At 38.1% G+C, this 15,000-nt stretch overlaps 1 protein-coding gene across 1 annotated transcript in view; it reads left to right on the top strand.

Annotated features, from left to right (window-relative positions):
* Positions 1–15,000, top strand: part of usp13 (ubiquitin specific peptidase 13) — a 47,209-nt gene that overhangs the window by 30,780 nt on the left and 1,429 nt on the right. Inside the window, exon 19 of the mRNA XM_062556233.1 lies at positions 13,664–13,856. Coding sequence (XP_062412217.1) covers positions 13,664–13,856 — 193 coding nt within the window. The remainder of the gene's footprint in view (positions 1–13,663; positions 13,857–15,000) is intronic.

Below are 15,000 nucleotides of genomic sequence, written 5' to 3'. Positions count from 1 at the left end.
AGCTAGTTAGCATGGTTAGCATAGTTAACATTGTTAGCATAGTTAGCATTTTTAACATAACTGCTAAAAATGATTAGCTAAGTTAGCTAATCAACCTGGTTAGCATTGTTAGCATAGTTAACATTGTTAGCATTGTTAGCATTTTTAGCATAACTGCTAAAAATGATTAGCTAAGTTAGCTAATCAATGTGGTTAACATTGTTAGCATAGTTGGCATTGTTAGCATAGTTAACATTTTTAGCATTACTGCTAGAAATCATTAGCCAAGTAAACCAATCAACCTGGTTATCATTGTTAACATAGTTAACATTTTAGAATACCTTTTAGAAATCATTAGTTAAGTTAGAACAGGAATGTTTAAGCTTTAAAATGTCTACCTAAACACTATCAACTCTCTTTAAACTATGCAACCACCATGTTTACCCTAGCTATACCTTAGTAGCCATATCTACATTATCTATCTATATTTTTTTTGCATTTTCATGCACTGGTAATTCCTTGGAATTGCATTTCTAGTTATTATTATTCCACTTCTTCTTCTAACGCTCGCAATTCAGCTTGAACCGTTTAACGTAGAAACTTGATTCAAACTTTGCTACGTAGGTCTTACTTAGGAGACCTGTGGAATATATTTTTCAACTTTGTAACTTTTATACTTTTTAAACTATGAATTAAAAACTATTAAAAATTTCCCCATAGACTTAACATTGCTCATTATGACATCACGGCAGCAATTAGAATGTTACGCCAGGTGGCCAGTCCAGGTGCAGCAGCTCTCTCTCTCTCTCAGGCTACATACACTGGCTCTCTTGAGACTACATTTTCTGTTCCCCTGTATCAACATAAGTCTTCCTAATTCCATCCAACTTTCTATCCATTCATCTTCTTCAAACCATTCACTCATCCACCCATTCTAAACAGTCTGCCTATCAACATCAATTAGACGATCTACATTCAACTTTTAAACAATCTACTCTGTCTCAGGCTTTAAGGATACACTCTGGATCTTAAGACTAGCCAGTTAAATTGATTACACCTGTATCTGTATCCACCACTCTCAGTAGAGAGCTGTGTCTCTCCACTCTACAAGAATATAAGGCACATTCCATCCAACTCTCTATCCATTCATCTTCTTCAGACCATTCACTCATCCACCCATTAAACTGTCTATCAACATCTATTAAACAATCTGCCTATCAACATCCATTAAACTCTCTGTCTATCAACATTAATTAGACTATCTACATTCAACTTTTAAATTATTTACTCTGTCTCTCTGGCTCTCTTAAGACTAGCCAGTTAAATTGATTACACCTGTATCAACTACTCTCACAGAGCTGTATCAGTGTCTCTCTTAACAAGAATATAAGGCACATTCCATCCAACCTTCTATCCATTCATCTTCTTCAGACCATTCACTCATCCACCCATTAAACTGTCAATCAATATCTATTAAACAATCTGCCTATCAACATCCATTAAACATTCTGTCTATCAACATTAATTAGACTATCTACATACAACTTTTAAAGTATTTACTGTGGGTGCCTCTCAAGCAGCGTTTATATGTCCTCCCTCGCTCCTCGCTCCTCACTGATCTACATAAAGAAAGATAGAAGAAGGGCTAGACTATCCCATTGTTGCCGCTCCATCATTCTTTATGTAGATCAGTGAGGATCGAGGAGCGAGGAGCGAGAGAACACGTAAACGCTGTATGAGAGGCACCTTCTGTCTAAGGCTTTAAGCATACAATCTCATTAAGACTACAGATCCTGTTTCACTACTTCCTCTGTCCACAACTGTTTCAAAATAAAAGTCCTCACTGCAATAATACACTATTAAATCATTTAACCATTGAAACTACTCAACTATTGAACTGTTCAACCATTCCAACTGTCAGTTATCATCCACTATGCCTCCGGTCAACTACATGAAACCTCCATGTACCTAGCAACCAACATAGCAACCATTAAAATTAAGTGTTTATGACCGTTTCCATAGCAACCAACATGATTATACTGCAGTAACTTCTTGTTTCCTGATAGTGGCCACCATGGATACCCTAGCAACAAATGTTTCAAAATAAAAGTCCTCACTAGCAAGTTAGCTAGTTAGCATGGTTAGCATTGTTAGCATTTTTAGCATAACTGCAAAAAATCATTAACTAAGTTAGCTAATCAAACTGGTTAGCATTGTTAGCAAATTTAGCATTGTTAGCATTTTTAGCATTACTGCTAGAAATCATCGGATAAGTTAGCTAATCAACCTGGTTAGCATTGTTAGTAAAGTTAGCATTGCTAGCATAATTAGCATTTTTAGCATAACTGCTAGAAATCATTAGCTAAGTTAGCTAATCAACATTTTAACATGAATATAAATCATTAGTTAAGTTAGAACTGGAATGTTTCATCTACTGTCTACCTTCACACTATCAACTCTCTGTAAACTATGCAACCACCATGTTTACCCTAGCTACATCTTAGTAACCATATCTACATTATCTATCTATTTTTGCATTTTCATGCACTGGTAATTCCTTGGAATTGCATTTCTAGTTATTAATCCAACTTCTTCTAACGCTCGCAATTCAGCTTGAACCGTTTAACGTAGAAACTTGATTCAAACTTTGCTACGTAGGTCTTACTAAGGAGACCTGTGCAATATATTTTTCAACTTTGGAACTTTTATACTTTTTAAACTGTAAATTAAAAACTATTAAACATTTCCCCATAGACTTAACATTGCTCATTATGACATCACGGCAGCAATTAGAATGTTACGCCAGGTGGCCAGTCCAGGTGCAGCAGCTCTCTCTCTCTCTCAGGCTACATACACTGGCTCTCTTAAGACTAGCCAGTTAAATTGATTACACCTGTATCTGTATCCACTACTCTCAGTAGAGAGCTGTGTCTCTCCAGTCTACAAGAATATAAGGCACATTCCATCCAACTTTCTATCCATTCATCTTCTTCAGACCATTCACTCATCCACCCATTAAACTGTCTATCAACATCTATTAAACAATCTGCCTATCAACATCCATTAAACTCTCTGTCTATCAACATTAATTAGACTATCTACATTCAACTTTTAAATGATTTACTCTGTCTCAGGCTTTAAGCACACTCTCTCTTAAGACTAGCCAGTTAAATTGATTACACCTGTATCAACTACTCTCAGAGAGCTGTATCAGTGTCTCTCTTAACAAGAATATAAGGCACATTCCATCCAACCTTCTATCCATTCATCTTCTTCAGACCATTCACTCATCCACCCATTAAACTGTCAATCAATATCTATTAAACAATCTGCCTATCAACATCCATTAAACATTCTGTCTATCAACATTAATTAGACTATCTACATACAACTTTCAAAGTATTTACTGTGGGTGCCTCTCAAGCAGCGTTTATATGTCCTCCCTCGCTCCACGCTCCTCAATGATCTACATAAAGAAAGATAGAAGAAGGGCTAGACTATCCCATTGTTACCGCTCCAACATTCTTTATGTAGATCAGTGAGGATCGAGGAGCGAGAGAGGACGCGTAAACGCTATATGAGAGGCACCTTCTGTCTCAGGCTTTAAGCATACAATCTCATTTAGACTACAGATTCTGTTTCACTACTTCCTCTGTCCACAACTGTTTCAAAATAAAGGTCCTCACTGCAATAATACACTATTAAATCATTTAACCATTGTAACTACTCAACTATTTAACTGTTCAACCATTCTAACTGTCAGTTATCAACTAAGCCTCCAGTCAACTACACGAAACCTCCATGTACCTAGCAATCAACATACCAACCATTAAAATTAAGCGTTTATGACCGTTTCCATAGCAACCAACATGATTATGCTGCAGTAACTTCTTGCTTCCTGATAGTGGCCACCATGGATACCCTAGCAACAAATGTTTCAAAATAAAAGTCCTCACTAGCAAGTTAGCTAGTTAGCATGGTTAGCATAGTTAACATTGTTAGCATAGTTAGCATTTTTAGCATAACTGCAAAAAACATCTAACTAAGTTAGCTAATCAACCTGGTTAGCATTGTTAGCAATTTTAGCATAGTTAGCATTTTTAGCATTATTGCTAGAAATCATCAGTTAAGTTAGCTAATCAACCTGGTTAGCATTGTTAGTCTAAGTTAGCATTGTTACCATAGTTAGCATTGCTAGCATAGTTAGCATTTTTAGCATAACTGCTAAATCATTAGCTAAGTTAGCTAATCAACCTGGTTAACACTGTGAGCATAGTTAGCATAGTTAACATTTTTACCATTACTGCATGAAATCAGTAGCTAAGTTAACCAATCAACCTGGTTATCATTGTTACCATAGTTAACATTTTAACATGAATAGAAATCAGCAAATCAAAATGTTTCAGCTTTAAACTGTCTACCTTCACACTATCAACTCTCTGTAAACTATGCAACCACCATATTTACCCTAGCTACAACTTAGTAACCATATCTACATTATCTATCTATTTTTGCATTTCATGCACTGGTAATTCCTTGGAATTGCATTTCTAGTTATTTTCTTTATTATTATTCCGCTGACAGCTTTTTCTAACCGCAATTTCTCTTCAACCGTTTAACTTAGAAACTTCATTCAAACTTTGTAACGTAGGTATTCTAATGGATCGGGTTGCTATGACTTTTCAACTTTGTAACTTTTATACTTTTTGAACTATAAATTAAAAACTATTACAAATGTCCCCATAGACTTAACATTGGCCTCTATGACATCACAATCGGGTCGTTGAGCAATTAGAATCTTATGCCAGGTGGCCAGCCCCACCTGCAGCAGCCCTCTCTCTCTCAGGCTTTAAGCATACAATCTCTCTGTGAAGACTACATATCCTGTTAACTGTTTCCTCTGTCCACAACTGTTTCAAAATAAAAGTCCTCACTGCAATAATACACTATTGAATCATTTAACCACTGAAACTACTCAACTATTTAACTGTTCAACCATTCCAACTGTCATTTATCATCAACTATGCCTCCAGTCAACTAAATGAATCCTCCATGTACCTAGCAACCAACATAGCAACCATTAAAATTAAGCGTTTTTGACAGTTTCCATAGCAACCAACATGATTATACTTCAGTAACTTCTTTATTCTTGATAGTGGGCACCATGGATACCCTAGCAACTACTGTTTCAAAATAAAAGTCCTCACTAGCAAGTTAGCATTGTTAGCATGGTTAGCACAGTTAGCATTGTTAACATAGTTAGCATTTTTAGCATAACTGCTAAAAATGATTAGCTAAGTTAGCTCATCAACCTGGTTAGCATTGTTAGCATAGTTAGCATTGTTAACATAGTTAGCATTTTTAGCACAACTGCTAAAATGATTAGCTAAGTTAGCTAATCGACGTGGTTAGCATAGTTAACATAGTTAGCAATGTTAGCATAGTTAGCATTTTTTAGCATTACTGCTAGAAATCATCAGCTAAGTTAACTTATCAACCTGGTTAGCATTGTTAGCATAGTTAACATTTTAGAATACCTATTAGAAATTATTAGTTAAGTTAGAACAGGAATGTTTAAGCTTTAAAATGTCTACCTTAACACTATCAACTCTCTTTAAACTATGCAACCACCATGTTTACCCTAGCTACACCTTAGTAGCCATATCTACATTTTTTTGCATTTTCATGCACTGGTAATTCCTTGGAATTGCATTTCTAGTTATTTTCTTTATTATTATTCCGCTGACAGCTTTTTCTAACCGCAATTTCTCTTCAACCGTTTAACTTAGAAACTTCATTCAAACTTTGTAACGTAGGTATTCTAATGGATCGGGTTGCTATGACTTTTCAACTTTGTAACTTTTATACTTTTTGAACTATAAATTAAAAACTATTAAAAATTTCCCCATAGACTTAACATTGGCCTCTATGACATCACAATCGGGTCGTTGAGCAATTAGAATCTTATGCCAGGTGGCCAGCCCCACCTGCAGCAGCCCTCTCTCTCTCAGGCTTTAAGCATACAATCTCTCTGTGAAGACTACATATCCTGTTAACTGTTTCCTCTGTCCACAACCGTTTCAAAATAAAAGTCCTCACTGCAATAATACACTATTAAATCATTTAACCACTGAAACTACTCAACTATTTAACTGTTCAACCATTCCAACTGTCATTTATCATCAACTATGCCTCCAGTCAACTAAATGAATCCTCCATGTACCTAGCAACCAACATAGCAACCATTAAAATTAAGCGTTTTTGACAGTTTCCATAGCAACCAACATGATTATACTACAGTAACTTCTTTATTCTTGATAGTGGGCACCATGGATACCCTAGCAACTACTGTTTCAAAATAAAAGTCCTCACTAGCAAGTTAGCATTGTTAGCATGGTTAGCACAGTTAGCATTGTTAACATAGTTAGCATTTTTAGCACAACTGCTAAAATGATTAGCTAAGTTAGCTAATCAACGTGGTTAGCATAGTTAACATAGTTAGCAATGTTAGCATAGTTAGCATTTTTTAGCATTACTGCTAGAAATCATCAGCTAAGTTAACTTATCAACCTGGTTAGCATTGTTAGCATAGTTAACATTTTAGAATACCTGTTAGAAATTATTAGTTAAGTTAGAACAGGAATGTTTAAGCTTTAAAATGTCTACCTTAACACTATCAACTCTCTTTAAACTATGCAACCACCATGTTTACCCTAGCTACACCTTAGTAGCCATATCTACATTTTTTTGCATTTTCATGCACTGGTAATTCCTTGGAATTGCATTTCTAGTTATTATCTTTATTATTATTCCGCTGACAGCTTTTTCTAACCGCAATTTCTCTTCAACCGTTTAACTTAGAAACTTCATTCAAACTTTGTAACGTAGGTATTCTAATGGATCGGGTTGCTATGACTTTTCAACTTTGTAACTTTTATACTTTTTGGACTATAAATTAAAAACTATTAAAAATTTCCCCATAGACTTAACATTGGCCTCTATGACATCACAATCGGGTCGTTGAGCAATTAGAATCTTATGCCAGGTGGCCAGCCCCACCTGCAGCAGCCCTCTCTCTCTCAGGCTATTAAGCAGACAATCTCTCTGTGAAGACTACATATCCTGTTAACTGTTTCCTCTGTCCACAACTGTTTCAAAATAAAAGTCCTCGCTGCAATAATACACTATTAAATCATTTAACCATTGAAACTACTCATCTATTGAACTGTTCAACGATTCCAACTGTCAGTTATCATCAACTATGCTTCCATTCAACTACATGAAACCTCCATGTACCTAGCAACCAACATAGCAACCATTAAAATTAAGCGTTTTTGACAGTTTCCATAGCAACCAACATGATTATACTTTCGTAACTTCTTTATTCCTGATAGTGGGCACCATGGATACCCTAGCAACTACTGTTTCAAAATAAAAGTCCTCACTAGCAAGTTAGCATTGTTAGCATGGTTAGCATTGTTAGCATTTTTAGCATAACTGCTAAAAATGATTAGCTAAGTTAGCTAATCAACCTGGTTAGCATTGTTAGCATAGTTAACATTGTTAGCATAGTTAGCATGTTTAGCACAACTGCTAAAATGATTAGCTAAGTTAGCTAATCAACCTGGTTAGCATTGTTAACATAGTTAGCAATGTTAGCATAGTTAGCATTTTTAGCATTACTGCTAGAAATTATCAGCTAAGTTAACTTATCAACCTGGTTAGCATTGTTAGCATTTTTAGCATTACTGCTAGAAATTATCAGCTAAGTTAACTTATCAACCTGGTTAGCATTGTTAGCATAGTTAACATTTTAGAATACCTGTTAGAAATTATTAGTTAAGTTAGAACAGGAATGTTTAAGCTTTAAAATGTCTACCTTAACACTATCAACTCTCTTTAAACTATGCAACCACCATGTTTACCCTAGCTACACCTTAGTAGCCATATCTACATTTTTTTGCATTTTCATGCACTGGTAATTCCTTGGAATTGCATTTCTAGTTATCGTTATAATTATTATTCTGCTTCCGACCAAAATCAACTATCAAAGGCTCTAAAACCACTGAATCGTTTGACGTCATTCAAACACTCATACACAGGTCTTGTAACGGAGATTTGTTCTATGTATTTTTCACATTTGTGAACTTTATACTTTTTGAGATATTTACGATAAAAGAATTAAAAACTCCCATAGAGTTAACGTTGAGACCCTTTGGCGGCAAAGACTAATTGTTACGTCAGTGCTCAGCTGTCAGTAATCAAGGATCTCTGATCCAAAGCCATGGCATCACCGCTGCGCTGAACCAAAACGTGAATGTTACGTTACGTCTACAGCTGTGAAAACATTCTACCATGCCACTGTAATCCAGGACGTTGTCGTCTTGTCTCCTGTTAGGCTACTCCTTACTTGATTTGTTTATATCGTTACAGTAGTCTAACCGGTTTGCTCTCGGTAACGTTATCAACAGCTAAAGACAATCTAACCTAACGTCAACTGTATTTAGCTAACGACAACCAAACTTGCTCCAGGCTAACGTTTAACGTCGGGGTAGGCTGCAAGGCGAACAGGGTTTAGCAAGCTACAGTAGTCGTTTCAGATATAGGGACTTGCCAGCCAGGCAATCATTTAAAGCTTTCGGTATCATTCACAAATTAAAAACCTAAGCTTATTGTACATTCCTATTAGGACAATCACGCACCTGAACACACTTCGAAGAACATACTAGCTCATCCTGTAAAATTTGTAGCCAACATAAAGTATCCTAGGCCTACTGTAAGCTAACGTTACATTTGCTAGATATGTACCTGTTGCTGCATCATCGTTGATTGGCGTTGTTTGAGATTGTATTCCGTATTGCGTGGCCCTATGGTCTACTTTTAACCTGCATTAGTCGTTTCACTGAAGGCTACTAAAGTGTCAGCTCTTGCAACTCGTCTGAAGTTGGCAACTTCATGTCAGTTTTTTAAATTCTAATAAATGAAGAGTTATTTTCCATATAAGCCTATATCCACAATTTTGATGCATTTTCATAAATCACTTTTTAAATGTGACTTTTCAGTGGAATTGTAATTGGGTTATTGTTATTTATCTATAATAGGCCTAATACAATACGTTTTACACAGTCAGCAACCTTTTTGCATTTACATGCAATGGTAATTCCTTCCATGGAATTACATTTTCTAGTTATTATTCTGCTTCCGACCAAAATCAACTATCAAAGGCTCTAAAACCACTGAACCGTTTGACGTCATTCAAGCACTCCTACACAGGTCTTGTAACGGAGATTTGTTCTATGTATTTTTCAAATGTGTGAACTTTATACTTTTTGAGATATTTACGATAAAAGAAATTAAAATTCCCATAGAGTTTACATTGAGACCCTTTGGCGGCAAAGATTAATTGTTACGTCAGTGCGCAGCTGTCAGTAATCAAGGATCTCTGATCCATGCCAACACCGCTGCGCTGAACCAGACTAAACGTTAATGTTACATTACGTCTACTACTCATTAAGCTGTAACAGCTGCAGCTGCTGTAAACCAGGACGTTATCGTCTTGTCTCCTGTTAGGCTAGCCTACTCCTTACTTGATTTGTTTATATCGTTACAGTAGCCTAACCGGTTTGCTCTCGGTAACGTTATCAACAGCTAAAGACAATCTAACCAAACGTCAACGTAAACACTGTAGCAGCTAGGCTATTTAGCTAACGACAACCAAACTTGCTCCAGCCTACATAAAATATCCTACTGTAAGCTAACGTTACATTTGCTAGATATCCTACCTGTTGCTGCATCATCGTTGATTAGCGTTGTTTGAGATTGTATTCCGTATTCCAATGGTGTCTAAGTCTATAGCCTATGTCCTACTTTTAACCTGCATTAGTGTAGATATGGTATAGCCTAGGCTATGCTATCCTACAACTACAAGTCGTTTCACTGTAGGCTACTGAAGTGTCAGCTCTTGCAACTCGTTTGAAGTTGGCAACTTCATTTCAGTCTTTTAAATTCTAATAGGCCTAAATGAAGTTATTTTCCATAATAGCCTATATCCACAATTTTGATGCATTTTCATAAATCACTTTTTAAATGTGACTTTCCAAGTAATTTCAGTGGGTTATTGTTATTTATCTATTCTTCTGTGTAGCCAGTTGTCTTTTTAACTAGGCTATAGGCCTAATACAATGTTTTACACAGTCAGCAACCTTTTTGCATTTACATGCAATGGTAATTCCTTCCATGGAATTACATTTTCTAGTTATTATTATATCTTCCGACCAAAATCAACGATCAAAGGCTCTAGAACCACTGAACCGTTTGACGTCATTCAAGCACTCCTACAAAGGTCTCGAAACGGAGATTTGTTCTATTATTTTTTCACATTTGTGAACTTTATACTTTTTGAGATATTTACGATAAAAGATTTTAAAATTCCCATAGAGTTAACGTTGAGACCCTTTGGCGGTAAAGATTAACTGTTACGTCAGTGCTCAGCTGTCAGTAATCAAGGATCTTTGATCCAAATGCCACCGCTGTAACAGCTATGAAAACATTCTACCATGCCACTGCTGTAGGCTAAACCAGGACGTTATCGTCTTGTCTCCTGCTACTCCTTACTTGATTTGTTTATCGTTACAGTAACCGGTTTGCTCTCGGTAACGTTATCAACAGCTAAAGACAATCTAACCTTACGTCAACGTAAACACTGTATTTAGCTAACGACAAGCAAGTTACTAGCAAGTTACAAGCAACTAGTTGCACGATTTAGGTTCAAGCCTTCTTACAGTCGTTTCTAGTACAAACTGCATTGCTATCATTTCACGTTTGTTTGTTAGCACGCTAGTCGTTTCAGCTATAGGACTTGCCAGCCAGGCATTCATTTAAAACTTTCGGCATCATTCACAAATTAAAAACCTTTGTTAACAGCGTATTGTAGGCTACATTCCTATTAGGACAATCACACACCTGGAAATACTTCGAAGAACATACTAGCTCATCCTAGCTAATATGTGTATCCTACATAAAATATCCTACATTGCTAGATATCCTACCTGTTGCTGCATCATCGTTTGGCGTTGTTTGAGATTGTAGCCTATTCCGTGTTCCAATGGTGTCTAAATCTATAGCCTATGGCCTACTTTTAACCTGCATTAGTATATGAAGGCTATGTAAGCTATCCTACCAGTCGTCACTGTAGGCTACTAAAGTGTCAGCTCTTGCAACTCGTTTTAAGTAGGCAACTTCATTTCAGTCTTTTAAAGAGTTATTTTCCAAAATAGCCTATATCCACAATTTTGATGCATTTTCATAAATCACTTTTTAAATGTGACTTTCCAAGTAATTTCAGTGGAATTGTAATTGGGTTATTGTTATTTATCTATTCTTCTGTGTAGCCTAGTTGTCTTTTAAACTATAGGCCTAATACAATGTTTTACACAGTCAGCAACCTTGTTGCATTTACATGCAATGGTAATTCCTTCCATGGAATTACATTTTCTAGTTTGTTCAACTGTCATGAATAGGCTATTTAAAATGTCCATTTACAGTAGCCTACAAGTAAGTTAGCCAAACTAATGAATCTTTACCTGTCCATGTGCAAATTAACAACACGTCTGTCTTCAAATTCTTCTCCGTTTTCAGCCGTCTCAATCTCCTAAATCCTTGTTTTATTTAGACGTATTTCGGATTCATAACAAGGTCTTTTAGGTTCCATAACGTTAGACATTTTTTATCTGACACGTTTGTAGCTGCAGCTGTCTATGGTGGTAACTAGCATAGCTGGCAACCCGGATGGCGAAATACTACTGACTTCGTGATTCGTAGATAAGTGTAGGGCGGCGCATCAAACCAAAACACAACATAACAACATCAACATCAGTTGAGGGCTGCAACTCCACTTTTAAATGACAATATCTTGGCCGGACTACTGTTGTCAGTGATATAAGTATTTGAAATTAGCATGATTTCTAAATGTCTAGTGACATATCAGGGCCATTTTATGATTAATTGAAATACATTTCCTACATACAGTTCCTTTAATGTAGGCTTTTGCATTTTTGTCTGAAACTATTATTTTTAACTGATGTAGTGTTTATATAGTGAAAGTCTCCTTGGACAAAAGCTTCTTCCAGGCACCATAACACATAACCATAACAGACAGCCATAGTGACGGCATGGGTGTGTGTGTGTGTGTGTGTGTGTGTGTGTGTGTGTGTGTTGGGGGGGGGGGGGGGGGGGGGGGAAGTCAGAAAGTCTACCACCAGAATAGAAAACATATACTGTAGACACACAGACAAAATTAAACACCCACACACAACCCCCCCTCATACACACATACTGTAGAAAGACAAAATTAAACACCCACACAATCTCTCTCTCCCTTATGCACTCACTCTCACACTCACACACACTCACAATCTCTCTCTCTCTCGCCCTCACACACACACAATATGCTGCCCTGATTTACACTCTATTTCCGGCTTTGGGCCTAATTTTTGCTTTGACCACTCAAATATGAGCATCTCAGTGTTACAGTTCACCTCTCATTTAGTTCACCTGTCTGGTTAGTTCACCTGTCTAGTTTAGTTCCTGTCTGGTTTAGTTCACCTCTCTGATTTAGTTCCTGTCTGGTTTAGTTCACTTCTCTGATTTAGTTCACCTGTCTGGCTAGTTCACCTCTCTGATTTAGTTCACCTGTCTGGTTAGTTCACCTCTCTAGTTTAGTTCCTGTCTGGTTTAGTTCACCTCTCTGATTTAGTTCACCTGTCTGGTGAGTTCACCTCTCTAGTTTAGTTCCCGTCTGGTTTAGTTCACCTCTCTGATTTAGTTCCTGTCTGGTTTAGTTCACCTCTCTGATTTAGTTCACCTGTCTGGCTAGTTCACCTCTCTGATTTAGTTCACCTGTCTGGTTAGTTCACCTCTCTAGTTTATTTCCTGTCTGGTTTAGTTCACCTCTCTGATTTAGTTCACCTGTCTGGTTAGTTCACCTCTCTAGTTTAGTTCCTGTCTGGTTTAGTTCACCTCTCTGATTTAGTTCACCTGTCTGGTTAGTTCACCTCTCTAGTTTAGTTCACCTGTCTGGTTAGTTCACCTCTCTAGTTTAGTGCCTGTCTGGTTAGTTCACCTCTCTAGTTTAGTTCCTGTCTGGTTTAGTTCACCTCTCTGATTTAGTGCCTGTCTGGGTAGTTCACCTGTCTAGTTTAGTTCCTGTCTGGTTTAGTTCACCTCTCTGATTTAGTTCCTGTCTGGTTTAGTTCACCTCTCTGATTTAGTTCACCTGTCTGGCTAGTTCACCTCTCTGATTTAATGCCTGTCTGGTTTATTTTGGCTGTGACAGCTGCAGATGCTGGTGTGTATGATAGTGTAACTCGTCTTAGTTTACCTCTGTGCACGGACTTTGGCAGAGCTATTTTGTTAGTTGGATTAATAACTAGAGATGAAAGTCATGTGCAAGTTTGTTTATAAACTATTTAGTACAGTCATGTGTGAGTCTGCTTATAAATGAGTTATGACAGTCTTGTTAGATTTATACACTGGTTATAACTTGTATTAGTGTGTGTGTGTAATTCTTTTAGCTGCCCATAGTGTTTTAAAGTTCTGTAATCTCTGAATACAAGACCACTGGCCCAGCCAGAGAGTCGATTACAGTGGCCCTGACGTGTGTGTGTGTGTGTGTGTGTGTGAGCAGAACAACAACCTGGAGCGTGCCCTGGACTGGATCTTCACACACCCCGATACGGGGGAGGAGCCAGAGGGGTTGTCTGAGATGGCCGACACCGAGCCCGATGACCACGCCCCTTCCAGCGTCAACGGCAACAGTGACCCCACCCTCTCCCCCGACACAGATGCCTCAGGCCCACGAATCAAAGATGGACCTGGACGTAAGTTACCAGCCAATCACGAGAAAGCATAGCTGATAATGATGTGTAATGTGTGTCGATAATAATTTGATACACCATAATACATCTTAACACAGCTTAACCCACACACACTTATCTCAGGCCTGAGACCACACACACTAATACTAATACATATCAACACACTCTTCAGAAAACATGCACTAACACTTAACACCCCCACCCCCCCCCCCCCCCACCCCCACCCCTTAATGCACATGTGTCATCATGCGTACATATCAACACACACACACACACTGTGAAATCAACAGTTGGTAGTTTGAATCTAAATGTTAACCTCTGGAAAGGCATATACAAAATTAGACAACCCTGCCCACAGCACAGCACCGCAGATGCTGATTAAAGACTGCTTGCATGCTAACTCAGAAGCAAGCAGCAACCATGCCTCAGCAGATAGAGGCAACCATGACTCAGCACTCAGAGGCAACAACCAAGACTCAGCAGATTGAGGCAACAGCTATGACTCAAGAGATAAGGGCAGCAGCCATGACTCAGCATTCAGAGGCAGCAGCCATGACTCAGGAGATAAGAATGGCAACCATGCCTCAGCAGATAAAGGCAACAGTCAAGCGTCAGGAGATAAGGGCAACAGTCATGACTCGGCAGATAGAGGCAGCAGCCATGACTCAGGAGATAAGGATGGCAACCATGACTCGACAGATTGAGGCAGCAGCCATGATTTGGAGATCGGCAGTGCAGCACAACTATAGTGCAATTCGGCGTAAGCCTGTGTAAAGTGAATAACAGTCGTCGCCATCAACTTATTCAGCAGAAGAGTGTGAGAGCGCCGTAACTCAGCAGACAAAGGCAGCAGCCATGACTCAGCGAATAAAGGCAGCAGCCATGAATCAGCACTCCTGAGCAGAGGTGCAAATACAGGAGGGCTTCAGCAGTATTCATTATTCAAGCTGAGCTTCTTAAGCCTGGCTGCACCCTCCGTCAGTTCCTCTGTGTGTGTGTGTGTGTGTGTGTGTGTGTGTGTGTGTGTGTGTGTGTGTGTGTGTGTGTGTGTGTGTGTGTGTGTGTGTGTGTGTGTGTGAGTGAGTGAGTGAGTGAGAGAGAGTGTATGCATGTGTGTGTGTGTGTGAGAGAGAGAGAGAGAGAGCGA

The sequence above is a fragment of the Sardina pilchardus genome, chromosome 15 (genome assembly GCF_963854185.1).
Source record: "Sardina pilchardus chromosome 15, fSarPil1.1, whole genome shotgun sequence".
Classification (NCBI taxonomy): domain Eukaryota; kingdom Metazoa; phylum Chordata; class Actinopteri; order Clupeiformes; family Clupeidae; genus Sardina; species Sardina pilchardus.
The sequence above is the reverse complement of the archived record's forward strand: the minus strand, read 5'-3'. Positions and strand labels throughout refer to the sequence as shown.